Source organism: Schistocerca americana, chromosome 2 (assembly GCF_021461395.2).
Source record: "Schistocerca americana isolate TAMUIC-IGC-003095 chromosome 2, iqSchAmer2.1, whole genome shotgun sequence".
Taxonomy (NCBI): Eukaryota; Metazoa; Arthropoda; class Insecta; order Orthoptera; family Acrididae; genus Schistocerca; species Schistocerca americana.
This window is the reverse complement of record NC_060120.1, coordinates 304,887,869-304,906,777: the sequence shown is the minus strand read 5'-3', so window position 1 is coordinate 304,906,777 and position 18,909 is coordinate 304,887,869. Positions and strand designations below refer to the sequence as shown.

The window sequence follows — 18,909 nt, the reverse complement described above, 5'->3', positions numbered from 1 at the left end:
CATTTAATACAGAAGGGTAGTGAAAATTTACAAGCTGCTGCGACCAAACATAACAAACTGTGTCTAATGCACAAATTTAAAAAATCAAATAGCTGACAGGAATAGCAGCCCAGCTTTTCTATATTTCACAATGGATGAGATCCATTCCAGTGTGCACCATTCATACAAATTTTCATCCCCCTCAGGAATGATGTTTATAAAGCTATTTCTTAAGACACTATTAATACTTCGCACTGCATAATGCATACCCATTACTGCAAATAACATACAACACACAAAGCTAATACTGGAAGCCTGTGGAATGTGTCATGTAAGTACCAGATTAGGAGGCAACTGTTGTTCTATTGTTGCATGCAATATCAGTTCAATCTGTACAACAGTCACGAAAAACATTGGGATGAAGAATCAAAGACTTAATATACAATACCATATGCTGAGGCTGTCATAACTTAATAATAATAATAATAATAATAATAATAATAATAATAGATATAGCGAGAATATTCAGATTAGCTAATGGCTCTCATGCAAACCAAATTGGAAATATCTTCCAACGTTCATTTGACATAAAATAATCAACAAACGCTTTACATTAAGCATCATTTTCAAACACTTATATTTTTATGCACATGAGACTTAGTTCTTTTACTCTGCAGAAAAAGAATTGAACATGCATGAGAAAATAAAACAAATGTTTCTTATTACCGAGTATTATATAAAAATTTCCTCAAAGTCTACAGAAAAAAAAATCAACAGAATACATACCTCACTACTGTTGCTTCTTTGCACAGGAGCTTTCTGATTTCGTACTTCAACATCAATTTCATCAGGTGAAGTTGGTTCAGCTAAATCATAGCAATGAAAAAAAAATTTAGAGTAGCATATTTTGTAATTCTGAAGTATGGATCAAAGAACACACAAAGAGGAAAGGGAAATGGCTCAACAAATGGGAAGGAAGTCATCTATCAACCATTCCATGAGTAATGTATGTAGAATGGGACAGTCATAACAATCACACATGACGTTAAACAACTGTCAAGTAAATTACTCAGCCTGACAAAAATTGTGAAGCACTCAAAAGACAGTCATTAGATTTGCAATTGTCTGTGACAGGTAAAACAGCCACCAGAGTATGTTGGTGGTGATCATGTTTGTTGTTGTTACTAGGCCTGGTAGGGCGTATAAGGGATGTGAACATTATAAGATGTTACGTAATCACTAAACAACATGGAGATGCCATGTACTCCTGTGAGACATCATTATCAGCACCTGAAAATCTGGAAAGGGTCTCATTGTGGGTCGCCATTTGATTGGCTGATCAAACTGTGCAATATTCAGATTTGTGAAGCATTCAGATGTGACAGTGGCCCAATGTCTGATTGCATGGGTACATGAGAGCAGGCGTATCTGTCATCATGGTTCCGTTTGACCTTATTTGACCATCACAAGTGAGAATCACCATACTGTGCACCACACACATTATCCTCTTCACACATGTACCTGGCATTCGAGAATACATAACAGACTTGCTGCAACATTGTGTGTCATTCCACACCATCGGTCAGACACTAGATGTAGCTGGACCACGGAATTACGTACCATGCATAAGCTCTCATTAAATCATAACACAAACATTTGTGTTTGGAGTGGTGTCATGACCAGGAATCAGAGTCTGCTGCTGAAAGGCGTCACATTGTGTTCAATGACGCAGCAACCTAAACAGACTTCCAGTTCTTCCAATTGGGTATGACCTCAGGTAAAAGCTGCTAGTGACAGAGAGAACTCTAATGGCACAATGGTACATCACTGACATTCTGTGTGCTGATGAGTTGCCTCTCATATGACAGTATTTTGGTGCCATTTTTGTAACACAAAACACATCCACATATAGAAAGTGTCTCCATGACCTGTCTGTGTGACACTGAACTCCTGTGCCCAGACTACATCTGTCCCCCGCAGACCAGCTCACATGTCAACTCCCCTTTATGATACCCTTCACAACCAAATCAGTGTATGAATCCAGGCCAGAGGGGCTACATCATCATATTGATAAGTGGGCTCATACAACCAAGTTCTTTGTCAAGTTTACTCAAAGTTATAACCACAGATATAATATAACATACACTCTCAAACCAGGAAGTTTCTTTTACCTTCAGAGTGCTTCACCTATTTAATCAGACAGCGTAAAAGATATGAAATCAATACCCCTCAACTCAATAGTGCCAAGTGTATTATATTTCTTTGGATCAAGACAAAAGCAACACTAGGAATAAATCATTGAAACAACAAAATTATGCCACAGATACTGTACAACACAAATACATGAAGTTTCACACTATTACAAAAAACTGCACTATCACAGAAAGCATTTTTAAGTCACTAAAAAGGGGAACAATGTTTAGTACACGAGTAAAATATTTTTTTTTCTTTAACTATGTTTCATCCACCACCAATATGCTCGCTGATCATTATGTGACTGGTAGCTATTCCCACCAGGATCGATTTTTCTGTTACTCTTACTCGCCTAGCCCCACGAATCGTAGTTGGTTTTTGGCTTAGTCAAGTAAACTCTTTCACAGTATTCTGTCTTCAACATCTTCTCCCCTTGCTCCCAGTACTTTGAGATCCTTGGCAACCTGGTCTCTCCATCTCATTTTCGGCCTGCCTAGAGGTCTTTGTCCTTCCAGTTTATTCTCTGAGATTTCTTTCAGAAAAGATCCCTGCTCTCTTCTAAAGACTTGGCCGGCCCATCTTAGTCTCCTTGTCTTGGCTTCCACAACTACATCTGGTTCATTGTATAGACCTTCTTCTCTGCCATTCTCCTCCCTCACAGATTGGTTCAAATATCTTTCGCAATACGTTATTTTTGAAAAATTTTATCTTTTCTCCATTTATTTATATGTTCTCCATATTTCTGCCCCATATAGTAATACTGGTCTGATTATGGTTTTACATATTCTTACTTTGATTCCTCTTGAAAAAATCTGAGATGGTAGTAGTTTGTTGAGTGAGTATGATGCTCTGGATGCAGCTCTGATCCTTGCCTCTATTTCTTGCTTGTCATCATTTTTGTTTTTTACTACTACCCCCAGATATTTAAACTCATCTGCTTCTTCAAACATGTGGTTATCGATCTGCAGAGTTTCCCGTGGTTTTGTTCTGTAATTTCTTTCTACCCTCATGAATTTTGTTTTCTCATCATTTACTTTTAGTCTAGATTTCTTTGCTTTTTGAAAGTCTCTTTGCCAGTATTTTAAGGTCATCTGGATTTTCAGCAATTAGTACTTCATCATCTGCAAAGGCCACTACATTTATTTTTGTTCTAAGGGCTCCTACTTCACTCGCTGTGTTCAGCACTTCCTGTATTACAATGCTGAACAAGAAGGGTGATATTCCACCTCCTTGCCTGACTCCTGTTTTTATGTCAAATGCCTTGGGATATTCTCCACCCATCTTCACTACCCCTTTTGAGCCTTTCAGTGTCACTTTCACAAGATTTATAATCTTCTTTGCTATTACGAATCCCTACATTTTCTCCCACATCTTATATCTGGATATACTCTCACAGGTTTTCTTAAAATCAACAAATAGTATTGCCATTGTTTTGTTATACTCCCAATATTTGGATATGGCTTTTTTCAGTATGAATATCTGGTCAATAGTTGAATGATTGTTCATACACCCTACTTGTTTCTCATTTAGTATCTCTTTTAATTATGGATCTAATTTTTTTCTGGAGGACCTTGGAGACCACTTTCAAGGCAGTGTTAATTAATAAAATGCCTCTGTAGTTCCTGCATTGTTGTTTGTAGCCCTTTTTATGAATTGGTTTATTATTGCCTCTGTCCACTCCTCTGGCATTCTTTCTTCATTCCAGAGGTTCGTAACAAGTTTTTGTATTTGTTTTTCAATTTTTATTCCTCCCTTCTTAAACAATTCAGCTGTTATGCCACCTCTCCCTGGAGCTTTGTTGTTTTTTAGTATTTTTATTGAGTCTACTGTCTCTTTCATTGTTGGCAGTTCCACGAAGGAATCTACACTCTCATAATCACGTTGCTGCTCCATATCTCCACTTCCATCATCAACACTTAGAATCTCCTCAGAATATTCTCTCCAAATTTCCATACCTTTGGATCTTTTCAGAACTGTGTTGCCACTTTTATCTTTAATGCCATAAATACATGGTGTATATCTTTTCTTGCAAAATCTGACTGATCTGTAAAAATCTCTTGCATTCTCTGCACTTTTATCCTCCTCTATTCTTTTGATTAAACTATCCACATGTTCTCTCTTTTTCCTTCTGAGACGACATTTAGTTTTTCTATTAACATTTTCATATGCTTCTTTACTTTCACTGGAATCCTCTTGTAGGCATTTTTCCTTCACTGCTTTTCTTTTTCTCACATTCTTCTGAAAACAATGGATTTTTCTTCCTTCTTTTTCTTTTTCTGTCTCTGTTACTTCTATATATAATGAATTTTCCATGTTTATCAAATGACCAATTTCTGGTACCTAACTGCTAACACTTTTCTACAGTGCCACATAAATTATCAGCAAGTCTTACTCTTTACACACAGATTCAATGAAAAAAAAAAAATGTAAAGAAATGTGATACATGACTTCCTATGGTTACCAAAAAGTTCAATTTTGTCACCATTGCTGTAGCGCTTAATCAAGTGCTGTGCCAATAAACCATCATTATCTTCATCGCTCCAGTACCCCCAGCAAAATTTGTGTTTCATAAATTTTAAAGATAACAACACAACAAAGTTTAGATCAGTTGGTCAGTATTCACATCATTTTTCTTGAACTAAAATTCTATACGCACAGAATCCTGAACATTTTAATAAATACATGTTCACACCATTCCCAGAAACTAATTTACTCTTTCTAATGTGTTTAGCACTACTGTAAATAATAGAGTTCTCTCCAAACAAAGATGGATGTTTGCTCATGAATCAAACACAGAACAAAATAGTGAGCATCATACCTACAGTAAAATTCAAAATTACAATCCCAAATCAGTTTCTGCCTCAAATAAATTAATTTCTTCTTCTTATTATTTCATCCAAGCACTTACAGTTTCATGAAACAACATAATATAACCAACACTATTAACAGAAGCACAACTCACCTGTATGACAAACCTGCCAACATTTGTCGCATAATCCATTCCGAAGTGCCTTCTGACTGCAGCCACTCGTTGTAACAGTGATCAACTTATTTCCTACAAGCCATGTCATTGACTGTCCCCCACTAAGGAGGAAATCAGCAGTAGGCAGCCTGGGGAGGGGGAAAATTGTTGCTTAATCAATTTGCAATAAAGCCTGCAACATCCATATCTTAGCTCCGGTGCAGAATAAAGGAGTAAAAAATCATTACCCACAAAGGAAATATTGATGAAACAAACATTTAAAAAAAAGAACAGCTTTATAAAGATGTACATTACTGGCAGACACATTTTCAAATAACAATGAAATAAAAATGGAAATAATCACCTCTTTGGTACAGCATAACATGTAGAAAATGTATATCTGGCCATTAGATCAATGCAGGTCTCTGTAAGTTCCACATGAAAAGTCATCAGAGCTTCATCAATTGGTGGTTTGAGATCTGACGAGCGGGCGGCAGCAGCTGCAGGACCACCTGCTGGCGGTAATGCCCTCAGGTTACGCCTGCTGCTGTGCTCTGTGAGGCTTGAACTACGCTTTCGGCTTGATGAATCTTCATTTACTATGTCTGGAGCCTTCATTAACTGGCCTTCTTCAAATGGTAACAACACATTTGCTCTCAGCCCCTACAGATTTTTGAATATTATAGTCTGCACCACAAATTTAGAGGAAAGAATAAAATTTACAAAAAATCTATAAATTTCTTACATAAAAGTAAGATAATGGAAATTCATTGGTGGAATATTAGTCATTTAAGGAGTAAATATAACAACTCACTGAATAGACAACTCAGAGGTGTGAAGGAGAACATGCAAAACCTCTTAAGTACGGATCTATGTTGTGCAGTGTGATGGCTCATTAAGTGAGAACAAAATTTATAGCTCACAAACCTAACTATTTTTCCAGTAGAAGACTCATTAAGAGGAACATAAATGGAGCTGAGAACACTGCTGCTTTTGGACGAATGCTTATTCAGAGCTATAGAGTAAACATACACCTGTCCAGAACCATTGTACTAGTTCACTACTTTGTGCCAGGAGAAACTGAGGCCAGATGGATTATACGGAATCAAAAGATGTGTTGCAAGGACAAATCCCAGCTATGTAATTTTGGAGAGCTGATGCTGAGCCAAAGGATCCAGACATGCAGCCACTGAAATCGAGCGTGTTGTACTTAGAAGCATATTTTGCTACTGGGTGGCCAACTCTGCTCTTCAACAAATTTTGACACTTAGCAACCATTGTGGTGGGCAAGATGGTACTCAAGTCCACATGAAACACATTGCAGAAACTACAGCAGAGTTGGTATATGACATAGCTGCTTTCACAGGTGGCCCTGCCTCTGATAGGAAAGAATAAGCCTGTACGGGACTGGAGTAGGACATGTTGGACGAGTATAGACAGATCTTACACCTAAATCTTCCACCGCAGTATGACTCACGTGGCAAGGAGATGGTAGCTGACAGATGTAAGGACGGACTAGGACATTGTGTACGCTGGGAAGGCAGCAAAATAGTGACATCAGCATAGATCGAAATTGTCCTTGCATCACATCCATCATTCCTGTAATCCTCCAGGCCTCAATCTCCGCTACCACCTCCCAGCTCAATCCCTGCCCCATGAATTGAACTTCATTCATTCTGCACTTTACCATTTTCCAGTCTCCCTTTTCCTTTATTATATCCCCCCCCCCCCCCCCCTCCCAATCCAATCAACAACAACATTGTGCATTGCAAACAACTCCCCCTACCTGTGGCTGGGAAGAGCTCAACTGTGAAACATTCTGATGCTGTGCACATGCTGCCTTTACCTCCCAGCTGTCAGCCACCTCTCCTCAACCCTCCCTCCCACTACTCCCCTTCTTTGCTTCTCTTGCCCATTCCAGTCTTACATCCACATCCGTTATCCCAGTCAGGAAGAACCACCATTGTCATACTTCACAATTTTCAATCACAGTCACGGTTTATATAGAGTTAACACAACCCTGCCTATGTGGCAATCTTTTAGTGTCAAAGTCACATTGAGAGTGTGCCAAAGTGCTGGCCAATTTCACAGCATTTTCCCTCCACACACAAAGGTATTCAATGAATTGACACATGATAAAGTGTCAGTCTAGGCAGACAGCAATAGGATTACTGCAAAACAGCATGTCCAGTGTACCATTGTGACTGTATTGGCATTTATCTCTGAATATGACCTGCACGATGTTGCACCAAGTGTTTCACATTGCAGCCATTCACCCTGATGGACTTTTGATTGTGAGTAATTGTCAAAAACTAATTTCGGAAATTTTTATGATCTACTAGAGCCTTTACAATAGAACTATTATAAAAATGTTACCATCGTCTAGCAGTTAAGGTATTTTGCTGCTGTACTGAAGGTTGTGTGTTCGACTCCCTTCATATGCTATCTGTATCACATGTTTATTGAAATGATTGTACTCACTATTACTCATGCATTTTTTCTTTTTTTTCTTTCCTTTTTAATATAAGTTTTGAATTACTAATCCTTTGCCGCATCATTTTAATTACCATATTAACTTTCTTATTTGCTCTCATATATACTTCCTTTTATTCTCTTTTCATTTTAAATCTCTGGCCCAGTGATTGGAATTGTTCTTATTTGTTGTTGTTGTCATGGTCTTCAGTCCTTAGACTGGTTTGATGCAGCTCTCCATGCTACTCTATCCTGTGCAAGCCTCTTCATCTTCCAGTACCTACTGCAACCTACATCCTTCTGAATCTGCTTAGTGTATTCATCTCCTGGTCTCCGTCTACGATTTTTACCCTCCACACTGGCCACCAATGCTAAATTGGTGATCTCTTGATGCCTCAGAACATGTACTACCAACCAATCCATTCTTCTAATCAAGTTGTGCCAAACTCCTCTCCTCCACAAGCCTATTCAATACCACCTCTTTAGTTATGTGATCTACACACCTAATCCTCAGCCTTCTTCTGTAGCACCACATTTCGAAAGCTTCTATTCTCTTCTTGTCTAAACTATTTATCGTCCATGTTTCACTTCCATACATGGCTACACTCCATACAAATACTTTCAGAAATGACTTCCTGACACTTAACTCTATACTCAATGTTAACAAAATTTTCTTCTTCAGAAACGCTTTCCTTGCCATTGCCCGTCTACATTTTATATCCTCTCTACTTTGGCCATCATCAGTTATTTTGCTCCACAAATAGCAAAACTCATCTACTACTTTAAGTGTCTCATTTCCTAATCTAATTCCCTCAGCATCACCCGACTTAATTCAACTACATTCCATTATCTTCGTTTTGCTTTTGTTGATGTTCATCTTATATCCTCCTTTCAAGACACTGTACATTCCGTTCAACAGCTCTTCCAAGCCCTTTGCTCTCTCTGACAGAACTACAATGTCATCGGCAAACCTAAAAGTTTTTATTTCTTCTCCATGGATTTTAATACCTACTCCAAATTTTTCTTTTGTTTCCTTTACTGTTTGCTCAATATACAGATTGAATAACATCGGGGAGAGGCTACAACCCTGTCTCACTCCCTTCCCAACCACTGCTTCCTTTTCATGTCCCTCGACTCTTATAACTGCCCTCTGCTTTCTGTACAAATTGTAAATAGCATTCCGCTCCCTGTATCCTAATGGGGGACTATTTTACCTCCAGAATATTTTACCCAGAACGCCATCATAATTTAACCATACAGTAAAACTGAATGCCCTCGGGAAAAATTACAGCTGTAGTTCCCCCTTGCTTTCAGCCGTTCGCAGTACCAGCACAGCAAGGCCATTTTGGTTAGTGTTACAAGGCCAGATCAGTCAATCATCCAGACTGTTGCCCCTGCAACTACTGAAAAGGCTGCTGCTCCTCTTCAGGAACCACACATTTGTCTGGCCTCTCAGCATATACCCCTCCGTTGTAGTTGCAATTACGGTATGGCTATCTGTATCGCTGAGGCAAGCAAGCCTCCCCACCAATTGCAAGGTCCGTGGTTCATAGTGGGGGTGTTTTTATTTATTTATCATAATATTTAGACATTTTAAAATACTGATCTATCAATTAGAAAACAAAAGACAAAAATAACTTATTTATATTGGCTGTATGATGGTGTCAAAAACTGATTTTTCATTACAAGATGTAGATATTTTTGGATAGTAATAATAATACAAACATATAAAATAAATTCTTCTCACACCATGGATGAAATAAGACAAATGAAGATTTAAATGAAAGAAGATTTTATACATAAAATGAAAACATGAAAATGCGTAATGACTGGATGAAAATATAAAATGATAAAAGGGAAGAAATTAACTCAAAATAAATACATACAAGTAATGACAATGACATGAACATAGTTTCCGAAAGAAAAAAATTAATAAAACGAAGGAAAAAATGAGAGCAAATAAAAAGTGTATATGATGATTAAAATGATGAGTGAAAGAATTAGAATTGATATTTTATTTGAATAAAACAATAACCGCAGTTGAAATATATTAAAAGAAGATGCTGTGAATTACCAAACGAGAAAGTGCTGGTAGATAGACACAATAAAAAACACACACACAAATTTCAAGCTTTCGCAACAAATGGCTGCTTCATCAGGAAAGAGGGAAGGATGTGGGTTTTAAGGGAGGGGGTAAGGAGTCATTCCAATCCCGGGCGCGAAAAGACTTACCTTAGGGGGAAAAAGGGACAGGTATACACTCGCACACACACACACACACACACACACACACACATATCCATCTGCACCTATACAGACACAAGCAGACATATATAAAGGCAAAGAGATCCGAAATGTGAAATAATTTGGGTGAAGGTCACGGTTAAAGCAGGCTCAGACATGGTAATTGGATGTCTCTATAGGCCCCCTGGCTCATCAGCTGTTGTGGCTGAGCACCTGAAGGATAATTTGGAAAACATTTCGAGTAGATTTCCCCACAATGTTTTAGTCTGGGTGGAGATTTTAATTTGCCGGATATAGACTGGGAGACTCAAAACGTTCATAATGAGTGGCAGGGATAAAGAATCCAGTGAAATTTTTTTAAGTGCTTTATCTGAAAACTACCTTGAGCAGTTAAACAGAGAACCGACTCGTGGCGATAACATATTAGACCTTCTGGTGACAAACACACCCGAACTATTTGAAACAGTTAACGCAGAAAAGGGGATCAGCAATCATAAAGCGGTTACTGCATCGATGATTTCAGCCATAAATAGAAATATTTAAAAAGGTAGGAAGATTTTTCTGTTTAGCAAAAGTGACAAAAAGCAGATTACAGGGTACCTGATGGCTCAACACAAAAGTTTTGTCTCAAGTACAGATAGTGTTGAGGCCAGTGGACAAAGTTCAAAACTATCGTACAATATGCGTTAGATGAGTATGTGCCAAGCAAGATCGTAAGAGAGCCACCGTGGTACAACAACCGAGTTAGGAAACTGCTGCGGAAGCAAAGGGAACTTCACAGCAAACATAAACATAGCCAAAGCCTTGCAGACAAACAAAAATTACGTGAAGCGAAATGTAGTGTGAGGAGGGCTATGCGAGAGGTGTTCAATGAATTCGAAAGTAAAGTTCTATGTACTGACTTGGCAGAAAATCCTAAAAAATTTTGGTCTTATGTCAAAGCGGTAGGTGGATCAAAAAAAAATGTCCAGACACTCTGTGGCCAAAATGGTACTGAAACAGAGGATGACAGACTAAAGGCCGAAATACTAAATGTCTTTTTCCAAAGCTGTTTCACAGAGGAAGACTGCACTGCAGTTCCTTCTCTAGATTGTCGCACAGATGACAAAATGGTAGATATCGAAATAGACGACAGAGGGATAGAGAAACAATTAAAATCGCTCAAAAGAGGAAAGGCCGCTGGACCTGATGGGATACCAGTTCGATTTTACACAGAGTACGCGAAGGAACTTGCCCCCCTTCTTGCAGCGGTGCACCGTAGGTCTCTACAAGAGCGTAGCGTTCCAAAGGATTGGAAAATAGCACAGGTCATCCCCGTTTTCAAGAAGGGACGTCAAACAGATGTGCAGAACTATAGACCTATATCTCTAACATCGATCAGTTGTAGAATTTTGGAACACGTATTATGTTCGAGTATAATGACTTTTCTGGAGACTAGAAATCTACTCTGTAGAAATCAGCATGGGTTTCGAAAAAGACGGTCGTGTGAAACCCAGCTCGCGCTATTCGTCCACGAGACTCAGAGGGCCATAGACACAGGTTCCCAGGTAGATCCCGTGTTTCTTGACTTCCGCAAAGCGTTTGATACAGTTCCCCACAGTCATTTAATGAACAAAGTAAGAGCATATGGACTATCAGACCAATTGTGTGATTGGATTGAAGAGTTCCTAGGTAACAGAACACAGCATGTCATTCTCAATGGCGAGAAGTCTTCTGAAGTAGGAGTGATTTCAGGTGTGCCACAGGGGAGTGTCATAGGACCGTTGCTATTCACAATATACATAAATGACCTTGTGGATGACATCGGAAGTTCACTGAGGCTTTTTGCAGATGATGCTGTGGTGTATCGAGAGGTTGTAACAATGGAAAATTGTACTGAAATGCAGGAGAATCTGCAGCGAATTGACGCATGGCACAGGGAATGGCAATTGAATCTCAATGTAGACAAGTGTAATGTGCTGCGAATGCATAGAAAGATAGTTCCCTTATCATTTAGCTATAAAATAGCAGGTCAGCAACTGGAAGCAGTTAATTCTATAAATTATCTGGGAGTACGCATTAGGAGTGATTTAAAATGGAATGGAATGATCTTATAAAGTTGATTGTCGGTAAAGCAGATGCCAGACTGAGATTCATTGGAAGAATCCTAAGGAAATGCAATCCGAAAACAAAGGAAGTAGGTAACAGTACGCTTGTTCGCCCACTGCTTGAATACTGCTCAGCAGTGTGGGATCCGTAACAGGTAGGGTTGATAGAAGAGATAGAGAAGATCCAACGGAGAGCAGCGCGCTTCGTTACAGGATCATTTAGTAATCGCCAAAGTCTTACGGAGATGATAGATAAACTCCAGTGGAAGACTCTGCAGGAGAGACGCTCAGTAGCTCGGTACAGGCTTTTGTTAAAGTTTTGAGAACATACCTTCACCGAAGAGTCAAGCAGTATATTGCTCCCTCCTACGTATATCTCGCGAAGAGACCATGAGGATAAAACCAGAGAGATTAGAGCCCACACAGAAGCATACCGACAATCCTTCTTTCCACGAACAATACGAGACCGGAATAGAAGGGAGAACCGATATAGGTACTCAGGGTGCCCTCCGCCACACACCGTCAGGTGGCTTGCGGAGTATGGATGTAGATGTAGATGTAGATACCAGCACAGAAGATTTTTTTACATATACTTAAGATGTCCGTGGCCTAACAACTGAGTTTACTTATGAATGGGACACTGCAACACTGCTGAAAGAGAATCTACACACCCACAGCATCAACCTCATAGTGGGAAATGGAAGTTGAAAACTCAGAATAGAGAGAGAGGGCAGTATATGGCAGAAAGTTGCAAAGAAAGACCCAAAAGCAGGAACACAAGAATAGGCAGCAGGTAGCTTGATATCTGCTTGTTAACAAAGATGGATCAAAAGGGAGTGTCACCTACACTGATCACCCACAATATTACGACTACCTACTTAACAGCTGGTATGTCCACCTTCCACATGGATAACAGTGGTGACATGTCGTGGCTGGAAGCAAGGAGGTCTTGGTAGGTCACTGGAGTGAGCTGGCACCATATCTGCCGCACAGTCTTTTTGTTGTGCCTATCTGCGACTCAGCATCTCCTCTATATGGTGAGTAGCAACTTTCCTTTTCATAATATTGTTACATTCCCCACTCTACACATGGACAAGATGCTCACTGGTACTACACGCACTCTGCATGTTTCTGACTAGCAGTCATCCCTCACCAGGTGAATATTAGCAGTAAGTTGGTGGTCATAATGTTTTGGCTGATCAGTGTATGGCAATGCATCGAAAAGCAGACAGCACTGCACCACCACATGATCACATCCTTTATCAGATTGGCAGCTGGACGGAATGGCTGCCCACTCAGAATAATTGACTGCAGCACACATGTGCTGTGTGTAAGATGCTCTATCTGCACACTCAAGAAGCAGACGACACATTCTCCACCAAATGTCCTGAAACCATCAACCACCCAGACATTCACAATGGTTTTTAATGTCTAAATAGCTTCATCTCTTATAAGTACCTTAGTACAGTATGGAGTGAGGATTTAGGGCACCCAACACAGAGGTTTAGTAAAACTTAAAAACCACAAAATCACACTATCACTCACATTTTAAATTTGTAAACACAGAACAGAATAACAATGACTAAAATAACTACTAATAATAACTGTTAAGAAGATACTGATGTCTCCCACACTAATACTAGATAAATTTCTGTAACACACATTTTGTACTTTATTATTTTATTTGTAGCTGTTATTTTTCAGCAACTGTAGTGTATATTTCAGAATAAAATGCAGTCATTAGTTGCAAATATATTTTTATTCCCCTTTATCAGTTCCAGCAAATTAATTTGTTATCTTCAGAAACTTAGTATTGGTTTAGCAAATGTCAGTACCTTGTTCATAGAAGCATAATGCCATGATATGTCCAAAATCATACACATCATATGTGATTATTGTGAACACTCATCAACAAATTGATAATTTACAGTAACTGAATCACATGTATATATGTGTCAGCTTGATGGTCTTCAAATAAATATGCCTTGTTGATCTCTATTCCAAGCCCCAAACTCTAGCTCCATGAAATAGGGTGAGATGTCTATCGACCCTATGCAATAATTTTTCTTACAGGGGGCAGTGTAGTCTTGGTTGGAAAACTCATGCCATTATGCTTATTGCAACATTAGAAGACAGACATCAATTCATAACTAACAAATGTGGTCAAGTTGTGGAAGCTGAATTTTCATTGAACAGAATGTAGTAGGACATTGATAATCCGGTATGCCAGATTACCAAGATCACATTTAAAAGCCTGTATTAAAAAATCCTTTAGTTTCAATGTACAAATACAATTAACGTATTTATTAATCACAACACGAGAGTCTACAGTATAAAAAAAATGGAAGTATGTATTAATACCTTACTGCTCTATTAAATCAGTTTAGGGCTGAAAGTTTTAGAGAAGTTTAATATACATAAATTTTTTTTTTTATATTCCAACTAACACATAAAATAAGCACCACTGATTTGAAAAGATCAAGAACAAGCTAATTAATAAATATTGTTACAAAGAATTTGGTGCAGTTTAATTGGAATCTTTGTCTTTAGGAATAGCACAGATATTTGACACTGTCAAGGGTATGGAATATGTCAACTGGCATCTGCCACTGTTGGTTTAGCTGAAATTTTATTCTGAGTGCTCTGGAACATCACTGAAATGCTAACTTGTTTCCTGGACCAAGCACTTTCTTGACAAAAATTATTTTGTGCGATTTGCATATTCATAATTTCAGAAGCATTTTATTGTTGGCTACTCTCAGCGAATTTCACATAAGTGTTTAAGGCTTCTGCAGATTCAGCTCAGAGATGTGAGTTGTACGTGTTTCATCGTCATCACTCACCATTTCTGGTGCTTCCTGTGGGTTGAAAACACTTAGTAGTACTACATCATCAGTCATTTCTTCTTAGAAAGCTAAATTTGCGTCATGTCAGTCCATTCATCAACTTCCTCTTACGAAAATACAGTCAGTTCATTAGTGTAGTTGAATTTATAACACAATTTCAGAGAAAAGAGTTGTCAGTTCATTATCATTTACATTGGTTTCCACCGTGGCTTCTCTGACCAGTTTAGGCCACACTTTCCTCCACGTCTTGTGCAATGTTGTATTTTTCACAGAAGTCCAAGCATTTGCAATGATGAAAATAGCATCATTAATGTTAAAATTGTGTTGAAACTGTTGGACACAACAATCCTAGCTTAGCAGCTTTTGCACAAAAATTCCTCTGTATCAGCACTTGAAATTTTGTACGATCCCTTGGTCCACGAGTTGAATTAGTGAGACGACATTGACAGGAAGACATGTGCAAAAAAAGTTTATGATGTGTGTTGGAATATCAGGTCTTCCGGATTATCAAGGTCTTACTGTATATTGTTGCACTTCTTAGCAGCAAACATTATGCAAGTAATTTATCCTGTGTCTGGACATCTAACTAGAAATTTCATATTATTACTAAAAAGACTGTATTTAGAAATTGTTAATGTATCAACTTAATTGAAATGTGCACATCCTCTGAATACATATAAACATTATATTGAAATGTAGTCTATTTTACTCACTGTAGTGATGAACCTCACAAAGTCACGTCGGAATGGTAGCCGACACTTCAGAAACCATACAGCAATAACATGATGGGCCAATGACACAGTGTAGTGATTATATTTAAAAGGGTTAGTGTAAGGCAATGAAATTGCGAACACTGACATGTACTGGTCTCCAACAAAGCTGCCAAACACTTTTGGTAGTCTTGTCAGTGCTGGAAAATAATTTAAAAAAGAAAAGGTTAAATGATGATGGAATTGTGGAACTGAAGAAATTATTATACACAACAGAAGCTGTAATAAGACTCAAATAATCACTTAATTAAGATAACTGTCAACAAGCATTTCTGAAAAATTCATAACATATTGTTCACTGACCTCCAGCATCTATAATTGCAGCTGATCAAGCACATGTTGTTACAAAGACAACTTTTAACACAGAACTGCTGCCTATTTTGACCAAGTTCTCTATACACAAAGAGCATATGACTGTAGTATCACTGTAGAGATGACTCTCACTATGTCACAACAGGACAGCAACTAACACTTCAGAAACCACACTACAATATTGTGATGGGATGGGTCAGTGATGCAGGGTTGGTTCAGTGCACACGCCGCACTGAGGCGCTCAGTCTTGGCTTGGCAGCCGTTGAGAATGGAGCTCCCATTGGATGTTACCGCCAAGTGCGAATTGCACGCAGTTATTTGGTTTTTCAACACAAAGGGCACTGCGCTGATTGAAATCCATCATCGATTGACGGAAGTGTGTGGTGAGTCATGCATGGATATCACAAATGTTCGTAAGTGGTGTAGAGAGTTTGCAGCTGATCGGACCGAAATTCATGACAAACAAAGGAGCGTGAGACCATCAATTTCTGAGGAGACAGTGTTGAAGGTTGAGCAAAGAATGCACGAAGATCAGCCCATCACCCTGGATGATCTCTGCACGTTGGTTCCCGAGGTTTCTCGAAGCACTACTCACAGAAATTTAACAGAAATATTGAACTTCCAGAAGGTGTGTGCAAGATGGGTGCCAAGCATGCTGACTGAGGACCACATGCGGTAATGAGTTGATGCTTCTCACGCATTTCTTCACCACCTTGCAGCCAAACAGGACAACTTTCTGCACTCAATTGTCATGGGTGATGAAACCTGGGCATACCACTTTACACCTGAGACCAAGCAACTATCACACCACTGGCCGCATCCTTCTTCACCACAGCCAAGGAGCTGGCGGCAAGCTGGTATGACATGGGCATACAAAAACTGCCACAGCATCTACAAAAATGCATTGACAGAAATAGTAATTATGTCGAAAAATAGCTAAATGTTCAAGCTGTAAACTGATGTAAACCATTGTAGAAATAAACAGGTCTATGTACATATAAAAAAAAATAGGAGACCTTACTTTTGGGATTACCCTCATACAAGAAAAAAATTTCTGTGGACATTAAGGTGTGTATATGCAAATAAATACTTCCGTATTTTCAAGAACAAGAGTGGAAAAAGATTCACCAGTGGTGCTCCACTTCCGGCCATGGTCATCGTGGTATACAAGAAGGTAACCAATTCAATCAGAGAAGTCACCCCCATAAGCAACAGGCTAATGACAATACACCTACAATGCACCAACAGGAAATATACCATGATCGATATACATAACCCTATCAACAGGGATAATGATAAAAAGACCCCAAATCAAAAGAGGAATTCTGGGCAACATTATACACAATGATGGCCAAGATCTCCACAGGTACCATAAAACCATCAGATACACATAGAGGAGTTTGACACAAAAAAGATCATAGAATCCAACATAAAGCAGGAAAAGGGAAAGACAACAATCAAACATGAGAAGAATTCCATAGGACGATTACACAAAAAGCAAAATAACTGATACCACAGAAAAAGAACACTAAACATCCATGGTGGGACTCAGAAGCAAAAATCTCCAGAAAACCTATATTGTTACAACGAATCCAGAAAACAGGCAGCAAAACTCTTTAGGCAAACCAAGTACATGAAGGACCAACTGGATGCTACAGATGAAAATTTCCACAGCCACAACACAAGAGAATTCTACAGGACTTCCACAAGGGACATCCATGGGAAGGCAGTTCAAAATGTACGATTCAGAAAACAAGATGGAAAACTTGCATTTCTAATCAAGAGAACTGTCAGGAAGTGGCACATTATTTTACTGACCACCTTAATTGCCCTGCACCTGAAGCAAGATTCCCAATACAGGACCGATCCTCCTCTCACCTAGAATCACTCCCACCAACATGCAAATCCAAAAACATACACTTACATTAAAAAAACAACAGGACACCTGGTGTACATGGCATCATTGCAGAACTACTAAACCTCGGACCAAAGTGTTTTCAGTAACTTACACAAATAATCACAACCACCTGCAAAAAGAAAGACTTCATACCGACTGGAAATGTGCACTTATCCACCTCCTGTACAAGAAAGGAGATAGGGAAAATGTGAACAACTACAGAGGAATCTCCCTGTTCCAAATCACCTACAAAATTTTCTCAGCATGCTTACTCTACAGAACACAAGAAAAGTTCGAACACAAAACTGGTGAATACCAGGCAGACTTTTGCCCCAATTGTTCATGCACAGAACAAATCTTCAATCTGAAAACAGTTCTAAAATACTCCAATCATTTGCACTTTCACAGATTTCAAGAAAGGATACGATTCTGTTGACCAACAATCCTTGTTCAACATCTTAGAACAACATGGACTCCAAAAACACTATGACTAATCAAGACAGACACTCGGTGTCACAACATCGGAAGTTAAATTCATGAGTGACATCACTCACTAACAGAATTCTGAAACACAAACAAAGGGTCAAGTCAACAACACCATGGATCACACATGTCAAACTTGACCTAGAAAAAGCACAAAACAATCAAATAGAAATTGGAGACAGAAATGCATACAGAGACAAGATATACATGTCAGATCAATGAAGTCTCAAAGACACTGGGGGAAAAGTGGACTGAGGATAGAGAGAGACTCAATGGACAGAAAATGAGAGAATTGTGAAAGATCAGAAAGAATGCACAAATGAAGCAGAATGCTTTCTGTGATCCTATAGGGCTCGACACATAGTGTGCCACAAAGGGGTTTACACTGTTTGAACTTGACCCAATTGTGATTATATGGCGCTGTCATAATTAGCATGTGATACCATTCTTTTTTTTCTGTTGTTTACTTTCGGATGCCAGAAACTACATGTAAGTAAAAGATGGTTGGAAAATTGTCCTTGGAGCAAAGAAAGTGGATTTTAAAGTGTTTATGGAAATTTGAAAACATGAGAGAAGTATAGAGACGATGGCAGTCAAAGTTTGATATTGCACCATGGTCTCATGTACCAATAATTAAATTATGTGACAAATTTGAGAGGGTAGA

At 38.7% G+C, this 18,909-nt stretch overlaps 1 protein-coding gene across 2 annotated transcripts in view; it reads right to left on the bottom strand.

Moving 5' to 3' along the window:
- LOC124592129 (tuberin) overlaps window positions 1-18,909 on the bottom strand; it is a 303,826-nt gene that overhangs the window by 144,301 nt on the left and 140,616 nt on the right. For both annotated transcript variants that reach the window (XM_047131806.1, XM_047131807.1), the window contains exons 15-18: window positions 15,497-15,693; window positions 5,499-5,797; window positions 5,135-5,283; window positions 766-845 (exon numbers count right to left, since the gene is read on the bottom strand). In XM_047131806.1, coding sequence (XP_046987762.1) covers window positions 766-845; window positions 5,135-5,283; window positions 5,499-5,797; window positions 15,497-15,693 — 725 coding nt within the window. The remainder of the gene's footprint in view (window positions 1-765; window positions 846-5,134; window positions 5,284-5,498; window positions 5,798-15,496; window positions 15,694-18,909) is intronic.